At 40.4% G+C, this 27,771-nt stretch overlaps 1 protein-coding gene across 1 annotated transcript in view; it reads left to right on the top strand.

The window, feature by feature from the left end:
- The first annotated feature begins 5,333 nt into the window (after positions 1-5,333).
- LOC122790670 (dnaJ homolog subfamily C member 8-like) overlaps positions 5,334-27,771 on the top strand; it is a 59,777-nt gene continuing 37,339 nt past the window's right edge. Inside the window, exon 1 of the mRNA XM_044058192.1 lies at positions 5,334-5,380. Within this exon, the coding sequence (XP_043914127.1) occupies positions 5,334-5,380 (47 nt within the window). The remainder of the gene's footprint in view (positions 5,381-27,771) is intronic.

Raw genomic sequence — 27,771 nt, 5'->3', positions numbered from 1 at the left:
GAGGATTAGAGTATATTGAATTAGTACTATTGAAGTTTTTGGGTCCTGGATTTGGGTGTATGTCACCACAACATAAGAGTTTTTGGAGTAGGTATAGATAAAGTTTATTTAGTTTATGGAATATTTTTACTAGTGTACGGGATGAGTGGGTTTGAGCTTTGAAGGTTGTATATCTATGTAGACAGGAGGGTGGAAGAGTGGAGGAGGGGTCATCTGGTGTTGAAGGGAGATTCTTGGGTGTAGTGGGCCTTGTGGAGTCAGTTTGCCATGGAGGATGGGGGGTAATGTTAAGTTGTGTGTGGTAGGTGGAGAGGACAGAAAGTAGGAAGAGAGAAGAGAGGGTGAATGTGAGAAGGAGAGGCTGTGGAAGGTGGGTCTTGAGGGCACAAGGCATATTGATTTGTTGTGGGAGTGACTGGGTGTGGATATGAGTGTTAATAGTAGTTGTTTGAGAGTTGTAGAGGGTGTGTTTAGCTTGTATTGGAGTGGGGGATTTGTGGGGGTTTGTTTTGATTGGATAATTGGAAATGAGGAGTGGTTGGGGTGTGGAGTATGACTATAAATGTAATTGATATGGGGTGGGTGGGAATGGGGGTAGGGTAGGGGAGCAAAGTGAATGGAGTGGGTCAGCACCATCCAAGAGAAGCAGGTCAAGAAAAACAATCAGCAAGAGAGGTTAGTGAAGTTGAATAGGGGCATCTGTATAGAAATAAACACAGGACTGGAAGCTGTTAGAATTGGAATCTTTACTCAGGTTGACATCTAAGTAGTTAATCTGCATATTTCCACTACTACCTGTGAATTTAAAGTAATCACAGATCCCATTAAGATGGTCGAGGAATCTTTCATGTTTCCCACCTCTTTTCCAGAGTATAAAAAGGTCATCTAAATATCTCAAATAGAGTAACCAGGAGTCCTTAAAGGGGGTGTCTAAAACACAGGTCATCTCCCACCGATACATGACAAGGTTGACAAAAATGGGTGCACAACTGTTACCCATTGCCACACCTTTGACTTGCCTAAAAAATTTTCCACCAAAGCTGAAAAAGTTGTTTTTTAAAATCACCTCCATAAGTTCCATTATAAAGTTGATCATTACGTTGCTCAAATTAGTTTTTGCAACTAAAACATCATGAAACAATTCCAATCCCTCGGAATGTGGTATTGAAGTAAGCAGATCCACCACATCAACAGTGGAAAAACAGACATCAGAATCATAATATTCATTCTTAACCCTCCTTAGGAAATCCCAAGAATCAGTGAGTATGTGGTCTATAGGGGCCAAGGCTTTCCTGACCATCCGATCAACAAATACTCCCAAGGAATATGTTATACTATTCTGACCTGAAATAATAAGTCTATATGGGGGATCTAATACGTTTTTATGTGTCTTTGGAATTCCAAAAGCTATTGGAATAGTAGGATAATCGATGTTAAGAAAATTAAAAGTTTCTTCATTAATGGCCCCTTGGTACAGGGATTCTTCAAGTAAAAGTTTAATTTTCCTATATGAGATATTTATCTCATTCCTAGAGACACATTCATATTTAGTTCCATCATGTAACATACAGGTGATCCTGTTATTATAATCTTCAGTATTTGCTATAACCATACCTCCACCTTTATCCGGCTTCATAAATCTTAGATTATGTTCACCTCTTAATCTGTCTAACAAACCCTTCTCCGTTTTAATCAGATTAAATACTTTGGGCTTATGTTCGTGCAACATCTGAAAAATCTCCTGTGAACAAACATTTTCAAATGAATTCAGAATAGGGTGGAGGAGTGGGTTCTAACAACTTTTTTTCTTTATGTTTAATTTCCCCCCATAACTAGTCACTGGGTTGTCCTTATACAAATACTTTAAATTCATTTTCCTTACAAAAATGTTTAATTCAGTTAAAGTGTTACTCACATTTTCCTTCACAGAGGGTACAAATTTTGTACCTTTCATTAAAAGTTGAAACAGGTCCTTACAAATCTCTATCCCTGCATAATTATAAATATTAAACCCTCTGTAAGAGAGCACTAAACCATCATTGTGAACAGAAATAACCTCTTGAATGGAATCCCTAGGGTAACTAGAAACTAATTATGGCTAGGGGGTATCCCATTGATTTTGTTTCCCAAATTAGGGACCAGGTTATCAGTGAATGGGGTCTTAGATTTAAACCACTAGTTGGGGTCACAGAGGCTAAGGTTGACAAAGCCCAGGAGTGTTTAAAAGATCTTACACATTCAATGGTATTAACCCATGGTGAAACCTCTGTCCGAGTTAGAAATATTATCCAAAATAATTGGAACATGTTTAAAGGGAATAAAGAATTATTGACAGTCATAGGTAAGGAACCATCATTTACATATAAGATAAATAGTAACCTTAAAAATTGATTGGAAAATCCTATCTCGGTCCAAAAAGGAGGTATGAAAGGGACAACTAAGTGTGGGACATGTGATTATTGCAGTTATATTATTGGTACCTCCACGGTGAAACTTGGGCCATTCAACATTGAGGTTAATTTTGGAACAGGTACATATACAACAACTGGGTTAGTTTACCTTGCTTTATGTCAAGATTGCGGTTATTTTTATGTGGGGAAGACGGAAAGGAGATTGAATAGATGGATTTATGAGCATTTGTATAGCATTACAAAGAAGGATGAAAATAATGCACTTTACAAACATATCAGTATAAACACTGTACACTCCTTCCATTTTGGTATTCTAGAAGTGGTTAGCAAAAACATTAGGGGTGGAGATTGGACCAACAAAGTACTTAGAGTAGAAGCAAGGTGGCAGCTCAAACTGAATACCACCGAAGCCCCAGGGATTAATGATCACATAAGTATTAAACCTGAATTAAGGTTTAGGCCTTCTAAACTCTAAATCTTGTTTTTCATTCCTTAACCCTTATAGTTGTTTTAAAAGGTATATGTTTTTTTAAAAAAACTGGATATGCTCATGTTAATATTTTTATGGTTCACAGTAGGGCATTTCCACTTTAAGAATTGATTACTAATGATTAATCATGACAATTGTTTGTATAAAAGTATGTTTAAGAAATTTTAAAGTGTTCTGATGAAGTCTTATGACGAAAGCGCTTGACCTTCTCTTTTTTTGAATTTTATTTTTCCTTGGAGAGTGTTGTTTCAATAAAACGTTCATCTTTGATTGGGTTGTTGGATTATTGGCTACAGAGTGGTTGATTTTTTATTTTGTTGGTGTCGTCTACCACTCTTACACCCGGTTTCTGTTCTGGGTGAATATTAGTCTTTGAGGCACTCTAGCGAGGCAATGGTCCTGGTCAGTGCGCGCACCATTCAGCGGTGAGGGGCCAAGAGTAATAGGAGAAAATGGTACAGGATCCTAAGTGTGGTAGTTAACTGCCCATCCCAGGAATCCAGCCTACAGTGCCACTGAGGATGACATCATCATCAGCAGTCTCATCCAACACTATCAGCTGTTCTTCTCCAGCACAAGCCATGATCAGCATGAGCGCACCGCCATGTGGAATGATGTAGTCCACAGGCTAAATGATGTCGGCATGCACAGCCATACTTATGAGCAGGTCCACCATCATTGTAGTGACCTGCTCCACCGTGTATATCGCCGTGCTGCTGCCATGTGGGGTGACCACCTCGCAACAGGGGGGGCCATAACATCCACCCCCCCCTCACCAGAGTTGACGAGCTGCTCATGAGCCTGGTGGCACCTGCTCGCCCACAAGAGCTACAGACCTATATAATCATGGAGGTGGTTGCTACCCACACACCAGAAATGGAGCAAGCAGGTAAGGTTCCAGGGCATATCAGTAGACCACTGGTGCATATGCATTTGTACAGGTAGATCATGCATATGTGAGATGTAGAGTCTGTTGCTGTATAGTACTGATAATCAGTTGTGCATAATCTGTAGTATTGTGGACGTCAACTTTTTTTTTACTGTAATATTGCACCCACCCTGTAGCAATGCCACAGCTGTGGCCACTGACATAAACTCTATCTCATCCCAATGTAGGTCCATATGGGATATCAGCAAGGCAGCGACCTGATGCTGGTGAGTATGGTTTAAGGTCATGCTTGGCAATACACTGTGCATGTCATAGCTAAGGTTTAGGCCATGTACACATCTAACACACCCACACATAATGCATACTGTACATGTTCACTGACAGAGCACACACCTCACTAATAGGGTTACCAGCCTCAAACACATGTAATACACAGACCATCTCAGACAACTGTGGCACACTCCAGTGCACATTGCCCAGGCACAGGTGACATCTGCCTAACATACACAGATATGTCATACACAGAGCAGTTGAACATGCTGCACATAAGAAATTCCCAATCCCTCTGCAAACACACACTCCAGGGGCCTAAACCTCATCAACACATTAAACAGAACATACTGGAGGATAGGGTCCTGTCCTGGAGAATTTCCACACTTTGGAACAGACTACCCATTCATGTCAGGCAATGCTACTCATTGGCCCTCTTTACAAAAAACACTTGACAACTGGATGGGAAATAGGGAATTCACCCTGGATAGTATGTCTGTGCCGCAGCTTGACAGGGGCACAGGGGAATAACATTATTGGGTGGTGCATGCCAGGGAACCCCTGTGACTAGGCTTATGTAGGCCCCAGGACCAATAGACTAGTACTCACCTATGAACCTATGTGTACCACAGGCAACATTAGCCAGGGCTCACTACAGATATGATCTGTATAATGGCGGGACATTGCCAAAGCCATGTGTTGCAATGTGTTCTGATGTACCAGCACCATGCTGGGAAAGTACAGAAAGTTGCAGGCATGATTCATGTGCTGCACAATCCACACCTCACCCCAACCCAGGGACGACATTCCAATCTGTACCTTGCTGTTGCTACTGTACACCTGCATGTTTGCTATGCATTGGCAGGGAATATGCCAGCACACATGGTGTTCCTAGTTTGGGATACTGCAATATGACACACGTGTAGGCCACAGATGTCGAGCATTTGCAATGTGGCAGGAGATGGTTAGGGTGTGTCATCCTGAAACACAACAGTGCACTGAAGGGGAGAGACAAACCCACTAAGAATGGCTGTATCTGCACACAGTCAAGGTCATGAAGTGTGGCAGACATAACCCTGACTCCATGGTACTAGTGATGGTACTGTGTAACCTCCAAGGGCTGTGCACGTGTTGGTTTGGGGAACATTTACAGGGCTGACTGACCAACTACTGACTCATGATGATGGCCCATGCTACTATACTCCTGCCAGGTATTGGCATATGCACCCACAAATGGTATGCATCCCAATCAACATCTGCACAACTGACACATATGGCTCGTAATGCAATTGACTGCTTAGGTCTTATGTCATATATCAGGTATGTGTAGTGTTGACATATGCAGTAGTGTTGCGCCATGGGATGTCAGGGAAGAGGATGCCATGTCAATAATGGTCTGTACACTCACCATAGGTACAGTAAAGTGTGTCTGTTGTTAGTCTAATGGTATTCTATCACTTATACATGCACCACTGATGATGACATCTGTGAACACACATCAAGCATTCACAAACCACATGTGTCCACATATAATCCACAAACACACAGAGGCTGTGAGCAGCAGAGGAAATATAACTGACACAGATACACATCCTGCAATGGTGTGTACACCTGTGAGGTATAATGCACAGTGCATGCCAGGGTGCTGAACAGATGCACAGCAATGCTGTGGACATGGGTGCTGTGTGTTCCAGGGGGAAAGCCATCACCTTCTAACAGAAGCCATGCATCACAGCCATGTATAATGTTGGCAACAGGGATTGACTACAGTTGCACTGCATTCTGTTGAGCACCACATGCCCTGCATGCTGACATGTGTGTAATTACAGGTCTGTGTGTGATGATGTAGTGCATCATCACCTGCTATTGTGTGTGTTAGGGGGGTTTTGGAGTTGTCTGTAGGTGCCTTCTGGTGGAGTGTATGGGTTGTCATGTATGTCAACTGTGTGTGTGTAAGTCTGTATGTGTATGTGTGTGTGTCTATGTCTGCACATGTGTGTGTGTGTGTGTGTGTGTGTGTGTGTGTGTGTGTGTGTGTGCGTGTGTATGTGTGTGTGGTGTCGTTCATACCTGCCAGCTTCACTTAGGAGTCTTGCAGTAGATGGACATGGATAGATATATTATACACCAGGAATACATGTCTGAACTGCGATTGGAGGACAGCCGATAGTATGTGAGTGTCCACAGCTGGAAAGATGCATAGGGATGTAATACTACACATCAGGGATACTGGTTTAACTGCAAACAGCAGAAATGTGAAGGTAAACCCATGTATGCAGCAGTACGGATGCAGTGGGGAATCATTAGACTACACCAGAGTGTTTTCATATTGTAATGTACTCCACAAAGACAGTAGTTAGTGCAACAGATCATGCAGCTATTGAACAACAGTTATTTATGTCATCCCTGTATGTGACATAATCGACTGACTACAGTAGCCAATAACAAATGGCAGCCATTCACAACACATGTGGACCACACCAGGGTGCTACCTGGATGACAATGGGGTGTCCTGGACAAAACAGACCCCAAACAAGGGAAAGAGGTAATGGAGTAACAGGTCATGTGTTGTGATCACATGTCTGAGCTATTAGATGAATTATACCTGAGTGATTGGCAGCAGTTATTGTAATTATTCAAGTCTGATGCTGGATGGGAGAGTACAGACATTTAAGTAGGGACTTTGTCTACACACAGGTAAACCAAAAGTAAAAGAGGTAGATACGCCACAACTATCGAAGCAAACCAGGTAAATGAGAGTAAAAATATCCTTTTATTTCATACAAGTAAGCGCTTTCACGTTACAAAGAACGCTTCATCAGACTTTAAACTGTTAGTTGTGGCGTATCTACCTCTTTTACTTTTGGATTATCTTCTGCTTTTGAGGTGATACCTTACCCTGTTTTTGATCTGTTTTTTGGATACACACAGGTAAAGTCCATTATTGTGTTGCAATTCCAGGGTATGTGCATGTCTGTGCATGTGTGCGAGTGTGTGCATGTATGTGTGTGTGCATGTGTGTGTGTGTGTGTGTGTGTGTGTGTGTGTGTGCGTGTGTGTGTGTGTGTGTGTGTGTGTGTGTGTGTGTGTGTGTGTGTATGTATGTACTGTTAAGCAGTGATGTACAGGTCTTACAGTCCATTTCCTGTGACGAGGTGGGGCTGGGTCCCTCCCGCAGGGAATCTGATGTCACCGATACAGAAAGTGACCATGAAGATAGGTGTGTTGAGACACAGGTGGGGTTGTCAGGGGCTGATGCTGGGCCACCAATTGACATCCCACAAGTATCCACCCTATCCACGCACACAGTCACACTGCCTCTACATACCTCATCACCGTTGGCCTTAGCTGAGGGACAGTCTATGGCTGGCATTGGCCAGGACAGTGTGGTATCCATGGCATGTGTGTCAGGACACAGCAGCCATAGCTGGATGTCCGGCAGGGTACCACATAGGCTGATGTTCAGGGGTGCTCGTCGGAGCACTGCTGGTCATCCTGCCCCTGGCAGACTTGCCACATGTATATCTACCACACACATGTTCTAGGCTGTCATGGAGGCACAGGCATGAATGGAACGGTACATTAGACAGGGTCTAAGGGTGCAAAGGGCTTATCACACCTCTGTAAATGACAGCATCCATGACCTAGCAGGTGCCATTCATAATTTCATGAAGGTCATGGATTGACGGTGGGGTGAGACATTGGATCTCATCAACAATGTCATGTCGATGCATCAGGACAGGGTGGGAGGGTTGCAACAGCCATGTGGATGTATGCCAGCAACATCACTGTGGACGTCCCACCAGTCACAGCCACTCCCGTAGTGGCAGTACCAGCCCCAGCACTGTGGGGGAGTGCTGTCCACAGACTGTCATAGTAGGCCATGTGCATATGGACCTGGCCAGTCCCAGGAGGGACCTGGATCCAGTGGATGTTTGTCAACCTCAGGGGACAGTACCCTATCTGGCTTTGTACCTGATAATGCCTGTGGCACCTCTGCCAGGCACAGTTCCTGTAGCCGTGGCCAGAGACGGTGAGCTGCAAACCCTACCAGGTACAGTCTGCAGCTGTCTCACAAATCCCTATATAGACAGCCACATGGTGAACCTGTGTGCATGCAGACACACACACACATCAACAACAAACCTAGGGCAACCACATACCGGCACACATGACATCACAATCGACCCATAACACTACTTAGCCCCATCACACACACAAACACACGTTGTTACTTGTATGGCTCAGGCCTCTGGCAAATCAACAACACACCCCATGCATATGATGATACCTGTGCCACATCCTGTCATCCATAACATCGATGCAGGGACAGGCTAACATGGTTCTGATGCACAGGGGGACTGTACAACAGTGTAGCAATGGAATGCTGTGTAGCATGTTGTCAGCAGTAAAGTGAAATGCTAACATCCTGGAATGTGTAGCTGTGCAGCCATGATGCATTATAGCTGTTATTAATAATGCTGTATTGTTTTCACCATTATCTATTCTGATTATGTTGTGGTTGTCCATGTGCCACATGGCTGATGGGTGTAGTAGTGTTAGCAGGCCTTCTACAGTGGACACTGGTAAGTGTAGTGTGGGGTACATATGACATGGCTGGGTACAACACACAGAGACTTTGGTTTGGATGCAGTACAGATACAAGACTGTACACATGGAGGTATGTGCAGGTAACACATCTGTTAGTCATGTAATCTCACCAAGACAGGATAGCACAACCACACATTGGTATATATGCGGTCTGCTATTTGAATGACATTGAAAATGCTAACAGCAGGGTGTATGTCCATTTCCCCACTCTACTGTGATCCTCACCTCAGTAACATGGGTGTGCCACTGCTGGTAGCATAGCCCTACCCTTAGGAGGGTGTGAGATGCTCTACTACTGCAAATGGTGTAAACGACAACTAATCAACCTGATAACATACACTGTACAGTCTTACAGACAGCTATGTGGGGGGATAGATGCAACAGTAACTGCAATGATGGTGGATGTGCCCACAACAGCCACACCCAGTGAGTTATAGCAACCCCAGTATTACTGCACATCTCTACAGTGTGGAGGAGGGCATTAACACATCTACGATCTGTGAAGGACTGTATGTCCACGTGATGGCACCTGTGGAATGTTGAGATTTGCCAAGCAGTCCTGGGAGAAACATATTCTGTGAATGGAGGTAGATCCCTTAACATCTACACACATTCCTACCTGTGGGATGGTGTAGACAAGCCTGCTATGATCTACATAGGCTATGTGAACCCTCTAACCCTCATCTACAACTGTCATGACTGCTTCAAGGACGTATACCAGGTTTAGGTGGCATTCTCTGCCTTTGACAAACCCAACATTGGTGGGGTCCAGGGTTTTACAATTACCAATGACATTGGCCATGGGTTCAGTGTTGATATGTTTCATGTCCCTGCACATCAGGCTCATCAGGCTACTGGGTGGTATTTCCCAGCTGACATGGTGGAACACCTTTTGTGGAGTGGGATGACTGTTGCTGTGTGCCATTCTGTAAGCAGAAGCCCTGCATTGAGTCTATGACTGAACACAGTACTTAGGTATGGTGCTGGTTTGTTCTGTAGTATGTGTAGAATGCAGCCTGTGTTGGTTTCTGGTCCCATGGATGCTGTGTTACTGGCTTTGGAGAGTGTGGTTCTAACCTGTGCATCCATAATTACAGTAACCTTGCATTAGTCTGGTGTACAGATGGGCCATTTAGGGGGTGAGAGGGGGGTCATGTGTGCAATGAACCCATCTGCCTGGATGTTGGCATTATCTGTTGCTTCTATCTAATACTGCCATTATGCTGTAACTCAGAGCAGATATGAGTATTGCCATTGAGAGCCATGATTTAGCTATACACTGCTTTGTGGGTGTCCTTGGCAACAGTAGTGAATCCATTGTCAGGTGTAGGCCTTTTGGATCATATGAGGGATCCCAGCTACTTACTGAGCCTGCCCAGGGGTTCCCCTAAGCATGACACTTCACTTGACTGTACTGCATAATATGTTATTGATGCCAGCCTGACATCATACAGGTGGGATGGAGTACTGTTAACATGTAGTGCCCTTGTCGTGTAAGGTCCTAGTTATGAGATCTGCAACAGTTGGTAGTGTATTGCAGGCCAGACATGTTTGGCTGTGGGGAGGGATGCCTATTTTTGCCAGACTTATGTTGTTTGGGCCTCTCAACCCCATTAATGGTGCATGTGGACATATATGTTTTTGTTATGTTCCCAATTGTATCTACAGATGTATGTCAGTATATATACCTATATATATATATATATATATATATATATATATATATATACATATATATATATATATATATATATATATATATATATATATATATATATATATATATACCCACTTATAACTGCTCAAAAGTGCGTTAATCAGTCTATATCCAATGGGCCGTGTTCTGCCCAGCAACAAAATAAACAGCTCCTGCAAATCTTGAACCCAGGACCCTGCATACCATAGACAAAGTGATTTACCACTAAGCCATGCCAGTTACAAATAAGTTGGATGTTTTCAGAAACATATCATCCAGTCCAGTTATGCAACAGTACAGAGAATGTATACCATCATCTAGATGTATCTGTGTGTAAATATATTAATATCTAAACAGATACAACATATCTATATATGTATATATATATATATATATATATATATATATATATATATATATATATACATACATTTCTAAAACTATATACATATATATTAATATATATGAACATATATACATGCAAATGCCTACATCGACACATATATTTGTCTACACCAATATGTCTACATATACACAGCAAGTTACATATGTATACGCAGATATACATCTATGTAGGTATATACGGACATAGTTTCATATATATATATATATATATATATATATATATATATATATATATATGTAAATATGTAAGCAGATATATATATCTATATCAGTATATATGGCCATACATCTGTAGATAGCAATGGCAGATTGACAAACACACAGATGTCCACATGCACCGTTAATGGGGTTGAGAGGCCCCACACACTATACGTCTTGTACAAATAGGCATCCCCCCACAGCCAAACACATCCACCCTGCAATACACTGCCAAGTGTTGCAGATCCCGTAAAACCAGGACTTGACACAACATGGGCACAAGATGTTAACAGTACTACATCCCACCTGTATGATGTCAGCCTGGTATTGGTGACATATCATGCAGTACAGTCTTCCTCCCATAGGAAATGTAAAATGTGGAAGCCATCAACATCCCCAGGATACAGATACACAGACACAGATATGCAGATACATGTGTACATATGTACATATATATATATATATATATATATATATATATATATATATATATATATATATATATATATATATACATGTGCTACACATAACATCCAGATATATGTACAGTAAGATACATATGTAGATGGTGCACACAATATGGAACAGCCACTATGACTACAGTTAACACCTGAACAAATGGACACTGCATGGGCCACCCATACTAATGACAATCGTTGTCTGCAACATATACCCACAGAGAGGTCATAAGAAAAACACCACACACAGGTTTGCAGAAATGGAATACCTTTTATTATGTACTATTACAGTTCTATATGCCATGTCATATAGCTGTTCAGGCAATGACATCCATATAAACAGAGGAATGCAACTGTGAAACAGTTATACTAATACAGTAGTCTGGAAAGGTTCACAACTGTTGCTGTCCAGGCCAAGCCCTTCAAATTGTACAATAGTGAGGACAGACTGGGCCACAGGATACCAAGCGGTCAACATTATGTAATGTAGGTGTATAGTTCAGCAGCCTCTATCTACACTCTGTACAAAATCAGTAGGTGGTAAAGACATCATGTGACCAAATGGGATGTAACTGTTACATAACAAGGCATAACTGACACCATCACATGCACACTGACAAACAGAACAGTCTTTATTGCAGGAGGCAGTAGGCTTGCATTAACCCAATATCTGTAAGTAATGTAAATATAGGTGAAGTATACGGTACTTTACATCCAGATACCTTAAGGCAGCTCACCCCTGATACCCCCACATATTTTAACAGCCTTGGTCATTTATGGTGCTCCCCCAACTCAATAATACAGGGTCATATACCACTGTTACATACACTGGCCTCTGAAGTGCATAAGAGCACACATGTATTGTGTAGGTGATGCCCACACATATATGGCCCCATCCCCACCATATATGTGGGGGATACAACAGAAGTGGACTGATGGCAGCAATGGCAGTGTGATATACTCACAGCCCACTATGGAACAACCCCCGACATCATGTCATATGTGCAAAGCTTGATATGTAGATGGAGGACAGAGGCTGGAACACAGGCACAAATGTGGAGAACTGTTGCCATACACTAAGCAAGTTGCTGGTGTTACAGAATAGTCTGCAACATACCCTTAGTCAGGGAATCATGGTTAGAAACAGAAAAGGATGTAGCCATGTACTGATAGCACTCAACACACACACTGCCAGTGAAATATCTGACACAGGACCTGTGTGGTGGACAGACAACACATGATAGGCACACCTCTGGCCACCAAGAGGATAGGCCCACAGCTGAGAACTATGCAGACAGACTGCATTCCATGTTAAAATAGTATGTACACACATGCCCTGTAGCACCAGTACTATACAAAGCATAACACAATTCTATTCACACTCTGTCTGTAGTTCCTGAACCTCCTACAAATATGTAGCTGCCCTGAATGTGTTGGTTCTCCTGTAAGAGGTATTGCTACCTGCTGTCTGTAACACTGATGCCCACACACAGGAAGGATTGTACAAACATCCACAGAATGTCCAAGTTATGTCATCAAATATAACCCCTACTGTACATAACATGTGAAGCAGTCTGATATCTCACTGGCTTATCAGATATGATGACACTAATTATGGTGTACAGCACATATGCACCACTTCATGCATGACATATGTACACAGGTTGACAGAGTTGTGGCTGGAAGCACATACACAGGGCCAATAATGACATGTTGCTATGATAACCTCATACATTTACTGTTGTAACAGGGTTTGTTGCAACATATGCCCTATGAGGGATAAGAAGCCAGTAACTGTCACGGCATTCACCATCTACAGACTGCAATCCTCACACTACCTTCTGCATCCCACAGATAGATGCACTGTTGGTAACACATGAAACCACAGGCACAACACACTGCCCAGTGTGCAGATGATCCTGCAGATGGGGATTCCACATAAACATGGAACTGACGTGGCAGGTATGGAGACATGAAGGAAAGTCATATCCACACACACACTGTTAAACCAACAGTACTCCACATGCAGTATAGCAGCACTTACAGTCTGTAGTCAGGTCAGGCACATCCCCCTCCTGTGTGTTGCCCTGTTTCCACAGTGTATGTTGTCAGAGGTAAATCCCCAATCCATCTGAGATGCTATTTGCCAAACAACAGCTCTAGTTCCTGCTCACCATGAATGAAAGGGGCCAACATCAACATGATGTTCCTTGATATTGGAGTGTGTTTCCATGCAATTGGCTATGGGAATGTTACCACAGCTGTTCCACATGCAATCAGCTAGGGGTGGGCTGCAGTTCATGCAGAGGCCATCAGCTGATCATGAGCATCACTTAAAATACACATGCTGCTGCCAAGCAAAGCAGGTGTAGGTCTCCACATCTACCAGAGAGGGAGTGGGAGAGGCAGACAGAGGCAAAGACAAGGGAGGGAGTGGTTGGAGAGTAAAACCTAAGCATGTTTGTGTCACAGACCTACCAGGACAGGGTGTAAAATCCCTGATGACTATGTAGTGCTATCATAGTTCTATGCAGTTATTGGATGCTCCACATGGGTTACCTGTTGTAGAGGCCTCAGAACATATATGTGATGGTGAGTGACATCTGCAACAGGGATACGGTAGCTATATGGTAGGTGACATACATATGCCTGTCCACATGTACAGGTGCCAGTGTCAACACAGCCACACTCTCACAGAGGCACACACACATTGACACACTTGGCAGGGCCAGGAGTACAACTTATCAGTTGTGGGATTGCTACAACACATCACTGTGCAGGTATCACATGCACCACATGGGTCATATGGCGGTTGTATGGGCAAAGGGTATGAAGAGGTGTCTGACATCAGACAGCATGCTTCAGTATGCCCATGGGGGTTGTAGTGAGTGTGGATCTGAGCATACGCACCATACAACACACAGCTAAACACATAGGGTGCCAGTACTGACATGCATGGGTGCATGTCTGCATGGGTGTGTAGTGGTCGACTGTGCCAGCAGGCTATACAAGGGTAGGCGATGGGTATACCTTGGCATCAGGCCACATGACAATGGTCTGCATTGTAGCTCAGGGGTGTAGTTTCTGCATTTGTCCACACAGGTGGGTATTGTATCCCTCATCTAGTCACCTGGGTGACTATTGTGTGTGGCCAATGCTGTGCATCGCTTGCTATGTATGTGTTCCTTAGTCCATGATATGGACGGTGTCTGTGATGTGCATATCTCCCACATGCATGTACAGTGACATGTGGAACTGTACCTGGGCTGTCGGGCCCATGTTGTGAACACAGATTATCATCAGATGTGCCAGTCTTGCCCACCTGTGTTGGGAACTGGTAATGGGCAGCAAATTTACCCTGCACCTACATTGATAGCATGCAAACAGCATTCCCTGGTGTCAGTGGCATCTGTCCATACAGGGCATGTTGTCAGGCATGGTATGTCCATTGTGGGTCACATGTGATGGCACCATAGGTGTTGCAGATGTCCATTGGGGAACATGGGGGAGGTGCACTGTCTGCATGTATGTGCATATTGGACAGATGGAAAGGGTGAAATGCCCTCTGTAGCCACTGCTATCACTCCATAGTTACTATCAGTGGCCAATATGCAGTGTACTACCCACATATTGGCTGTTGCATAGGCATGTGTGTGTGTATGAGATATGGGTTGAGAATGTGCTTTGGGTAATACTGGGGTTGCTAGCTGTGATTGCCTGGCCTTGATGTCACATGTATGGGTATGGCTTTGCACTCCAACCTCTCAGCTATTTCACATCTGTTATCTGTGTATGGTGGACATTGTGATATATAGTAGGGCCACCATATAAGAAATATGCAAAACCCGCTCCACATTGGCCACAGGTGTCACACACTCACAACCACCTCTACACAGGATACGAGTTACAAACACACACACACACACACACACACACACACACACACACACACACACACACACACACACACACACACACACACACACACACACCTGTCATGTCTGGGAGTAGAACCCCTACCTAACTAGTTTGTTACACTACAGCACTATGCAGTTATAGTACACGCCAAGGACATTACTGGAGCACTCCTTCCCCAAAGGTGTATTTCACAATGAATGACATCAGCAGGATTGCCAAAGCAGGCCATTTGAAATGTACTGAGTGTGACTAGCCTATAATGCATTGCTCCATACACAGACATTGAAACACACACACAAAACATCCAGAACTGCTATGGGTGGGGATAGAACCCTACCACAGTTCTAAATCACAATCCAGCAATGCCCAGTTTCAGGACGCGCTACAGAGATTACTGGGCTACAACCTTCCCAGAGGTGTATTTCTAGGTGGGTGACATCAGCAGCCTTGCCAAAGTTGAGTATATGAATTGTAAGGAGTGTGAGTACTCTAAAAAGCATTGCTCTCTACACAGACAGGGTCAGAAAGACACACACTCACACACACAGTTACCAAGTCTGGGGTTAGAACTCCTACCTAATTACTTTATCACACTACAGCAGTACCCAGTTACAGGATGCACTACATAGCTTACTGGGCTACAACCTTCCCAGAGGTGTATTTCTAGGTGGGTGACATAAGCAGCCTTGCCAAAGTTGAGTATTTGAATTGTAAGGAGTGTGAGTACCCTAAAAAGCATTGCTCTCTACACAGTCAGACACGCACACAAACCCACACACAGTTGCCAAGTCTGGGGTTAGAACTCCTACCTAACTAGCTTATCACACTATAGCAGTATGCAGTTATGGGACACATCATGAAGATTACTGGACTACAACTCTCCCAAAGGTGTATTTCACATTGGATGACCTTAGCAGGCTTGTCATAGTAGGGCTATGGTGAGGCCGGTGTGTACATGGGCCATAACCCATTCATCTATGGGTTGATACACCACATGCGGGCACACATGGGGTCATATGTCACAGGTACGTGTATACAGCTGCTAGATGACTACTTCCTTGTACAGTCATGTTGCACAGCTGGCACTTGCACCACATAGTCTGTAATGCTGACAGATACTGGTGGTTAGTATCTGCAGTGAGTGACATCTGCACCTCAAGTGTTTGGGGCCCTTTGGCTGTGCGCTGGGTGGGACAGGCCTGGATGGCTCCTTGTCACAGTCACTCTCTTCCACACATCTATGTACATCTACCTTTGGCTTATTATAGTGTGTTGTCCTGACATATTTGTCTTGTATTCCTATCCACTGTGTGTGCAAGGCATGAGTGGTGCATACTGACGAGTGTCTGCACTAACAACTGCAACTGGCAGATATGTCTGGTCCACTGGTGTTTGCAGTCATGGCCTTCATGTGTTTAAGTGTGTGAGCATGCCCATTATGACCTTTCAGTATGTTGTTGACTGACATTGCCTTCATTTCTGTAAGTGTGTGAGCATGCCCAGTATGGCCATCTGTTTTGAATCTGTGGATCGTGTCCAGGTAGTTTGTGCTGCAGTGCTGACCTTTGTGTTGTACACCGACAGGTAGCATGCTGTCTCTGCAGGGTATCCATTGATCATTTGGCTTTGACTGTTACTATATTTCTGCATAGCAGGGGGGGGGCACACCTGACTGTTTCTACATTTCTACACAGGAGTGGGGGGGGGCACACCTGACTGTTATTACATCACTATGTAGGATGGGGGGCACACCTGACTATTTCTACATTTCTACACAGGGTTGGGGGGCACATCTGACTGTTATTACATTACAATGTAGGATGGGGGGCACACGTGACACTTGTACACATTTGCTAGGACTGTACTGGTATGGCAGGTACTCCATTTCATTCTGTATTGCTAACTATCATGCTGACTAGAGGCATGTCAGTGTACTACAGATCATGGCTTTGGTTGCCCTACATATTATTGTCTGACTTCCTACCCTTCAGAACTAACATCACACTGCCTGCCCTGCTGTGGTCTGTCTGTGTAGGCCTGGGGGTTAGGTTAACCATAGCCATCATTCTGGGGCCATGGCACAGGCTCTGTTTGATTTTGTCTACACCTGTCCTGCTGGCTGCGACTCTTGTTGGTATGTGAACCATCCTGACTGGCATGTGTGGGTCATATGGACACCCATGTCACTCAGCACATTTCCTGCAGTGGGCTTTGTCATCCTGTGTAGTACTGGCTACTATGGTGACTCCAGTATGTGTTACAGATGTCAGGGTGCCACTATGGGTGCCTACTGTCTGCTGCCATAACATTCAGCCACCCAATTCCCTTGCATGCTCACATCCATACCATAGCTACAGGTAGCAACACATTCTACTCCATTTGGCAATTGGTAGGTTGATTGACTTACCTTGAGGGTGTGCCAGACTTGTGGATGGTGCTGGAGGGCTGCCTATGTCGGATGCACATAGTACACTCCCTATACATGGTTGAGCACAGGTAGTGTCATGTTTGGCATCCCTTTTAATGTATGTGCGAGTCAGAGAGAGGTGTCATTCCCTGGGTCCCTACTGTGTCAGTGCATGTGCTATGTGTTGCCTCTTTGCCAAGGCCAGGGCATACTGGGCACACCTCCTTCTTCCTACTGGGGCAGGCTGAGGTTGTTCCTCCTCTGGGTCACTCTGTGCCTGTGCAGGCCTTGGCATTGGTGGGGGGGGGGCTGTGTGGCCATGCCCCATGCTGTTCCTGCTGCAGCTGTTTCCACAGGATCATATTGTGTAGCATAGCACATACCACAATAATTTGGGCACATGTAGCTGATGAATACTGCAAGGCTCCACCAGATGCCAGATGTGTCCAGACACTGGAACCGTGACCTGAGCATCCCAAACACATGCTCTATTATATATCTGGCCTGTGCATGTGCCTCATTATGGCATTCTTGTTCAGGTGTGTGTGCATTTCTGATGGGTGTCATCAGCCACGGCTCCAGTGTATACCCATCATCCCCCACTAGGTGACCATAGGGGATGTCCCCACTGGCAAATCTCTGGTACAGCTGCGTCAGATGCCATATGTGAGAATCATCATAGCTTCCAAGGCAGACCAGCACACACATTCATTATAATGCCCTGGGCATCACATATGACCTGGCAGTTGATGGAGGGGATGCCCCTGCGGTTGATATAGGCCCTACCATGCTCACTGGATGGTGCTTTGATGTGTATGTGCGTGTAGTCTATGGCACCCACTACTCCAGGGTATTCTGCTATTTGGTGGAAGAGACGCATATTGCTGGTCAACACCTCACTGGTGTTGAGGAAATATACATGCTCACTAGCATGTGCTGACATGGCATCCAGGAACTGGTGGGATACTCTTGATGCTGATGCCTGTGAGATCCCCATGATATCCCCAGTTGTGCTTTGGGATGTACCTGTGGCTAGTATACCTAGGCCTACACATAACTTGGTATCCACTGGGATGGGTTCCCTTTGGTCAGTTTAGTGTGTCAGGTGTGGCTGGCACAGCTCAACTATTTGTTGTAGGAGGTCTCCGTCCACCCTATAGTGCTCCACTATCTCCAGCTCATGTAACCCCTGGTAGGTTACCCTGGGTCTGTACACTCTTCTCCGTCTCCTCACTGTGGGTTGTTCGGCAACATTCACATCCTCACCACCCTCAGCCTCTTGCACATGTTGTTCTGTGTTGCCTGCTGCAGCCCTTCTCATTTTGTAGGTTTGTTTGTTAAAATTTTCCCGCTTGTATACACCGGTGGTGTAGAGTGTGGGAAAAAACAGTGGGGAAGGTGTTTGCTTAGTTTATAGTAGTGTTCTGGGCTGGGCTGGTCTGCTGCCTGTGTAATTGGCTGATTATGATACATTTCACTTGCCAGCTAAGCTAGTTCTCCCTGATTACCTTTCTACTGCTGTTTTCCCTTCCCATTGCCTCCCTGTTTCAGCCCACGTGTGAGCCTTGCAAACAGAGTGCTCAAATGTGCACACTGCTACTATTTTCTTGTTTAACTTTTTTTCTTCCTGTAATGCCCAGTGCGCAGCATGCACAACCGCTTACACTTTGTAAAGAGTGCTAGGCAGGTTTAGACACACCCCCTAGCTTAGCTGTGCTAAGCTAGGAGCAAACCCAAGCCACAGGGCTCCAATCTGATTACAGTATGCCTGACACACCCACCCATGATGTCACCAACTTCCTAGTATTGCACACAGCTATTCATACTCTTGTGCTGGGGAAAACTGGGATTCACTATCCTTCCCCTCATTTGCATAGGATTGCCTGCTAATGCATAGTTACATGTGTCACACTGAGCCTCCCTCCTTAGCAACCACTACTCACTGGTCAAGTTGTCTTCTGCCTGCCATCGACTTGCATGACAGAATACTGATTTTAGTTAGAATGCTTATTTTAGGTTTATTTTCTTATTTTCCCCCCGATCCCATTTGCACACTGCTGCCCTATGTTTAAACAGCTGAGATCGGTGGAAAAAAAATAAAAGTTGATTTTTATATTTTTTGTATTGTTTGCAATGCCAATGGCCTTATACTTTGCCATTGGCATGCTTCCTCAATGATATGCAGCCTTTATTTGGAGCTTTCACGTCTCCGTTTTGGATTGTGCAGAAATGTACTCAGTTACTAACTGAGTACATTTCTGCAGATTACGCTAGTCCTGCACGGCCTGATTCCAGCTTCCTGGATAGCAGATTTACCTCATTTGCATGGTTTTCACCTGCAAATGGGGTAATTTGCATACTGGGGCTGGGAACGTGCAGGACTAGTGCAAGACTGCTCATGCACATCAAATGAGCACGTAAGTGGATCGCTCGACCGCCATATTGCCAACATTACCTCTTACACTAATTATGCACACCGTGCAGGGCTTGCTGAATCCAGGGGACAGTTTTTTACAGATTAAAAGACAGCTGAAGGAATATTCTATACAATAAACGCTTGAAAGAAGAACTGTGAGATATTGCATAAAAGCAGGAGATTTACAAATCTATCTGAAAGCATAGTAACATTATAAGATTTTCAGCTCCATACAAAATGTACAAAAATATATCACTGGCAAGAACAATGGAAGAAGAAAAGTGAAGGAGGAGGGTAGTATGTTAGGTGATGTGATACCTCTGAAGGTAAGAGCTTTGGGATTATTTATTTATTTATTGCATTTGTTGACTGGGAAAGTCAAATTAGCACAGAATCCCCTGTTTAGTACAGGCCCGGGAAGAAAAGCCCCAAATGATAGATATTAAAGATTTATACTTAGTGTAGAAAGAAACAGCATATTACTAGTGCATACATATTTTAGTGAATTTTAAAGACATTTTTGTAAAAGTATGTACATCCTTTAAAAATGTCATTCGATATTATTTTGAAAAAGTCAGCACAGTAATGGATTCAATGCAGACGCTGCAATAAGGAATGGACACAGTTTATAGTTTATAGGTTACAGGTTATAGTTTTGAGCAAAGGAAGATGAAGAACATAATGCAATATATAGACATAAATTTCAGGGTACCAGGAACACTGTATACTTCAGTAAGCAGTTTCGTAATAAAGACATAAACTAGACATAACATTGCAAAAAAGCAGCGTCATTCTTTTTTTAAAATTTTTTATTGATAATTTGTCAAATATTACATGAAATCAAAAATGAAAATGATATATATGCAATTGTAAAACCTATAAACTTTAAAAACATTATATAACTATATACATTGGTGTCTGTTAAGAAGAAAGCAATAAATAAGTTTAAAGTGTAACCTGAAGTATGATATATAAGTTCATATATCTTTGTCCATTTTCTCAATTATTTCTAGTACTTTCGTCCAAGAGTGGTATAAAGTTGTAAGTCTGGTAGTGCTGTTCTTCAGAGTAGATATTTCCATTTGTCCAACTGTTCTAACTAAATTTTTAAATTCATTAAATGTAGGAGGAGTCTCACTTTTCCAGTGAATGGTGATGATTTTGCGAGCTGCTGCCATTAAAGTCCATAAGATTTGAAAATCTTTTTTGGCACACAATCCAGAACAGGAGAGTTGAATAAAATCATAGATTTTGATAATTGATAATTATCATTAAAAACAGTCTGAAAAAAATAATTAATATTATTCCAATACAAAGTAAGACACTTACATTCATAAAAAATATGTTGCCAGTCTGCTCTTATTTTAGTCTGACATCTCCAACATAGATCTTCACTTGCATACATCTTAGATAATTTATGTGGTGTATAAAAACTTCTATTCAAATATCTCCATGTGAATAACTGCAAGTTTATTGATAATGATGACTTCTTGGAAGATTTTAAGATAATCTTTTTTTTCCTTTTCATTAGGAGGGTGATTATTTATCTGTGTATAATAATTCCAGTAGGTGTCTATTTGGTATATTTTTGTTGTTTTAATTATTTTGTAAATGTTAGATAGATATCCAGCACCTTGATAAGGTTGATTATTAATTATAATAATGTAATCAATAAATTTTGGGACAGTATGTCTAACTGTATCTTGCATTTGTCCAATTCTGTTTATAAGATATTGTCTTAGATTTTGCAAAAGTAGCCATGAGTCATTATTTATATTATATTTTCTGGTTATCTGATCTTTAGTTAATATTTTCTCTTGTTCTACCAGCTGATGCCAGTAGCTTATTGAGCCTATCTTGAGCATATTGATTTTCTGAGTTTGGTATGTATCAAGGATAGTGGGTGTGAAGGCTATAGGAAAGATCAGAAAGAACCATGAATTAATATTTGGGACTTTGTTTATGAACGATTTAAATGTTGTTAGTGTGATGTTCTTATATTTGGATGGCAGTTTATTATTTTTATTTTTGCCTTCTAGATAATCTTTTAACATCCAAACTAAAGGAAATGATATTATAGTTAAATGATCTGATCTGTTGTTACGACTAAGTTCAGTATAGACCTGTTCATGTAATTGTTTCCATATAGGTTTGTAGTGAGCATTTAACCATAAGGTTATATTTTTAACAACAGAGGACATAATATATATCTCAATATCAGGTAAATTAATTCCTCCATCTTCCCAGTTTGGTAAATGTTTATCTAAAGCAATTTGGGGTTTGTTTGGGAACCATAAAAAAATTAATATTAGTTTATTATATCTCTGAGTGATATACTTGGGAGGTGGCAGTGAAAAACTTTGTATTAGATATAATACTTTAGGAAAAATAATTGATTTAGTGAGGTATAATCTGTCTCCCATTGTAAACATATATTTGTTCCAGGTAGATATCGCTTGCTCTATTTTATCTAGTGTTTTATTATAATTATATATAAGTGAGTCAGTTAAGTCTTCAAGTAGATCTATGCCTAAATATACTATTTTATTATCCTCTGCTATGTATTTGGAATATTTTTGTTTATATGTTTCTTTTTTGTATTACATGACATAATTTTTGTTTTACCAAAATGAAGCACTTGTCTGCCAACCAGCCGAATGAATGCTCCGTTGCTAAAATGGTAATATAACTTTGTAGAATGTAAAAGTAATGGAGCAAAACAGGTAGTCACTTCTCTTAAAAGACAGATGTAAGATTTTATTTAAACTTGATGAGCGCTTTCGTTTATTAGCTTCTTCCGATCAACGTAACTTTCGCTCATGCAGATAACAGTTTATATAACAAATTTAAATTCATCAATGCCCAACCAGGACCCTCTTTCAATGAATCAGTCACGTTGATCTGAAGAAGCTAATAAGCGAAAGCGCTCATCAAGTTTAAATAAAATCTTACATCTGTGTTTTAAGAGAAGTGACTACCTGTTTTGCTCCGTTACTTTTACATTCTACATAATTTTTGTTTTGTTTTGATTGAACTGTAAATCTGAAATAGTTTGAAAATTATTTAATTCTTTAAACAAAGCTTGTAAAGATGCATTAGTGTCTGATAGGGTAAGAAGTATATCGTCTGCAAATAATTGTAATTTAAGAGATAAAGTTTTGTTGATGCAGATGCATTTAATATTACTTTTTGATCTTATCTGATTTGCAAATGGTTTTATAAGTAATGCAAATAACAGTGGTGATAGGGGACAGCCTTGTTTAGTTCCTTTTTTGATTGGTATGGGACCAGATCTATATGAACCTAATCTAACATATGCTATGGAGTCTTTATATAGTGACTGAATAAGGGTGATAAAAGCTGTAGGAAAATTATACTCTTTTAGGACTAGTGTAAGGAAATTCCAGTTAACAGAATCAAATGCTTTATTAATATCAAAGGATATTATATTTAAATCCAAGTTTGCATGTTTACTATAATCTATCAATGACAAAATTCTTTTAAGATTATCATATGTATTTCTTCCTTTGATAAATCCTGTCTGGTAATCATGTATTAGCATGGGAAGAAAGTGTTTAATTCTGTCAGCATATATTGCCATGAACATTTTATAATCAATGTTTAATAAGGATATTGGTCTATATGACGAACATTGTTTCTCATCTTTGTCTGATTTAATTATTGGTGATATCAATTAATATTTCCATGAAGGTGGTATAATTATATTTTGATTAACTATGGAGTATACTTTTAAGAGTAAAGATATAGCTTGATTAGGTATTACTTTATACATTTCTGATATTATATTATCAGGGCCAGGTGCTTTATTTAATTTAAGCTTTTTAATCTGTGATTTTAGTTCTGTCACAGTAATTGGTTTGCTTATGGTGTCAATTTGCTCCTCTGTTAATCTAGTAAGAATTTTGTTTTTAAGATAATTTTTTATATCTGTGTCAGGTTTTTCATGAATGCTTGAAAGGTTATCATAGTTGTATTATATTCTAAAGGCTTCTAATATACTATTTAGATCTGTGACTTTTTTCTTTGTATTAGGGATATATAATTCTTTTATTTGCTTAGATTCTATTATTTTTTTGTTCTATTAGCTAGTTGCCTCTGATGTGCTGGATTTGTTGAATAAGAATTTAATTTTATCTTTTCTAGGTTAATCATTGTCTTGTGATGTAAAATTTCCGCATATTTGTTGTTAATTTGTAGTAATTCTTGAATTAAATCTTTATTTCCTTCTTGAATTTCTAGTTTTAATTTATCGGCTTTCTTTTGTAATTCTAGCATGTCTTTATTCCATGTTTTTCTTTTATTAATATACCAGGATAGTACTTTTCCATATATATATGCTTTTAAGGAGTCCCAGATATATATTTTTGAAATGTTCTCTGTGGTATTTAGTTCAAGGAAAGTTTTTATTTCACCTTCAAAAAATTCTTTAAAGTCTGTTAATTTTGTAACATATGAAGGTATTCTTGTTATGGGATTATTATTTATATGCATAAGCTCCATGTCAAAAACCAGAGCATTATGATCTGATAATGGACAGTTTATTATTTTGACATTACTTATTTTTGTTACTAGATCATTGGATATGTATATCCTGTCAATTCTGGAACTAGTCTTATATCTATGTGAGTAAAAAGTATAAATTAATGAGTCTGGGTCAGCAAATTCCTTTATATCTTTTATGGAAATTGCATCTGTAAACTTCAAAAGTGTCTTTGATATAGGTAACTTTCTTCTTTTACTTTTTGAATCTGTATCTTTTTCATCTATTATACAGTTGTAGTCTCCTGCCATTATTAGACTACCTTTATTTAAATGTAATACGTCTTCAATATGATGTTTTACTGTTCCTACGCCAAGTACTGGTATCCAATGTAGGTTAACTAATGTGTATATTTTCCTATTTAACTCTATATTAACTAAACAAATCATACCAGATGTGTCTTGATAAGTGTTAATTATTCTAGGAGAAATAATTGTATTATGCATTAATATGGCTACTCCTCTCTTCTTTTCTTTGTATTGAGAACTTACTAATACTATGCAGTTATTAATATTGAGATTGTTTATATCTTTATCTAATAGATGCGTCTCCTGAAGAAATACTATTTGTGGATTGTGTATATTTATGTATTTATATAGACTTCTCATTTTGATATTACTATTTAATCCATTAACATTTATAGATATATATCTCATGTGTTGGTTTATGATTTATTTGTATGACAGTTGATATACATAGATTTAACTCTTGGTTTGCATTATATGTATAATTTGCACTATCGTTTACATGGAATATCTGCTTATCTTCTGTAGACACCAAAACAGTATAAGAAAACAATGAAACTTCTAATTTAATTAATTCTAATTTATTACACATTTTCCTATCTCTATGAGGTAATATACCTCTTTGCATGAGTAACACAAGTACCCACACAAACCTTCTAAATCTGTGACTAATGTTTAAACTAATCTCTCTTAACCTCATGCTTAGTATGTCACTATTTACATATATTAACGAATTAATATGATCAGCTAATAGACAATTATATGCAAATTCATGTGAAAGCAATAATATTTATACATCAATAACCTGCTTATACTTGTTAAATCTTACTTGCAAAGTTTCTTATAATCAGAGTTACAAAAACAATTTTCCAATTACATTTAACAACATTTGTTTCATCTTAGTACAACAATTCACATATCAATCCAACATGACACATTTGCTTTAATTCACATTGCAAAGACGCCAATACCTTGTTAATTAGTTATTTTGGTTAAATTCTCATATTACTTATGTTCTTTTTAGATTGTAGTTTCATTATACTCGCAATTTGTGTAGGGTAATTTCCCCCCTCTAGAGTCTCTATCATGTAATATCTGTGCTATAAGAATATTATTTATTCTATAGTTATGTGAATATTTCCCATTTTCTTCCTCACTCTTTACGAAATAATTAGATTTATTATTCTTTAACTTTTGAGAAAGTAGTTTTCCAAGTCATATTCCAGAACTCTTTACTAAAATTGTGTCAGCTTATATGACAATATATGTACATATATATAAATATATATACATAAACTTATATATAATAGTCTTTACATATTTTAAGATTCAAAATACTGAAGTAAAACATAGTGGAGAGATAGGTTCCCGACCCACAGACTGGCCAGACTCTGGAAAAGAACCCTGATGACTGGACAGGAGAGAGAAAAATCACCCTGGGGATCATAACGGTCACCCCAGCAAACAGGTGTCCAGGTAAGCAAGCAATATGGAAAGAAATAGCCAGAGAACTGCAATGACTAGACTTATACAAGCCCCAGGGTTGATATTCTTGTAGCAATCTATGAACCCACACAGCTATTCTAGTATTAGAAATTTCTTAATATTAATGTATATAACTATGTATAGAGTATTGCCTTTCTGTATATCTAACAATATTTAACTTTTTTCTAACAATAACTATGCGTAGGTTGCTATTTCTGTTAGTATATAAGGAACCTATTAGAAAATTTGTTTGGTGTCTGTTTACTATATCTAATCATATTTTATTTTATTTAGTTTAGGTCTGTTAAATGTTTAGTAATAATCAGTAACACTAAAGGGTCGACATGTAGCTTTGTAATTCCGGTGCACTAGCACTTTAAATAGTGCTCGTTTTGGGATTTACTTCCTTGTCCAGGTATGCTGCAATTATGTTTTATTCAAAGGATGTTATACGCAAGCATGAAGTGCTCGCAATGAGACATAAGATATTTGGGTGTTGCTTGCGTGTGTATTTAAGGCTACTGTCTCGTGGACGGGGCAGGAAAAGTAGTGAAGATTTTTCTTGATTTTCAAGGCATCACTGATGGTAATATTTATTTTTGCATATATTTATCTGTATTATATGCAAGACATTCCTATGTTATATGTGAGACATACTACATGACACCTGCTAGTAAAACAAACAGTACCAAATGCTTTACTTCATATAAAAGATTCAATATGACATTCTAGTGGTGTAGAATAATTTACTGTAATAGCATGCAAGGGTTTAAACTCTTAACTAACTATAACCATCCAGCACAACTCAATCATCTTCTATATACAGATTATTTTCCTTCTTCTAGTCAAAGAGTTTTAAGATGTGCTTGTTTTGAGATTTACTTCCTTGCCTAATGATATTGCATTTACATATTATTTAAAGGGCATCATACACAATCACAAAGTGGTTACAGTGAAAATTACAACCTTTATATATTACTTGTATGCATATTTGAGACTGCTGTCTCGTGAACAGAGCAGGAAAAGTAGTGGAGATTTTTCTTATCTTTCAAAGTATCGCTTGTGAAAATATTTTTCTACTGCATAGCTACAACACAGTTCAAACATCTTCAATAAACACAACATTATCCCCCCTTCCAGTAAGGAAGCTTTGTATATATACATTAAAAACACAATAAGAGTCCATGAGGTGTACTGGGATTCTACAACATCATAATCCATACAACCAGACATGTGCGCACACCCAAGCTGTCTTTCTAACTCAGTAAAGCAAATCATTACTACAGCATTAATAGATTAAGTACTTTAACT

The sequence above is a fragment of the Protopterus annectens genome, chromosome 16.part0 (genome assembly GCF_019279795.1).
Source record: "Protopterus annectens isolate FY-2018-M chromosome 16.part0, PAN1.0, whole genome shotgun sequence".
Classification (NCBI taxonomy): domain Eukaryota; kingdom Metazoa; phylum Chordata; order Ceratodontiformes; family Protopteridae; genus Protopterus; species Protopterus annectens.
This window is presented reverse-complemented; position numbering and strand designations above follow the sequence as displayed.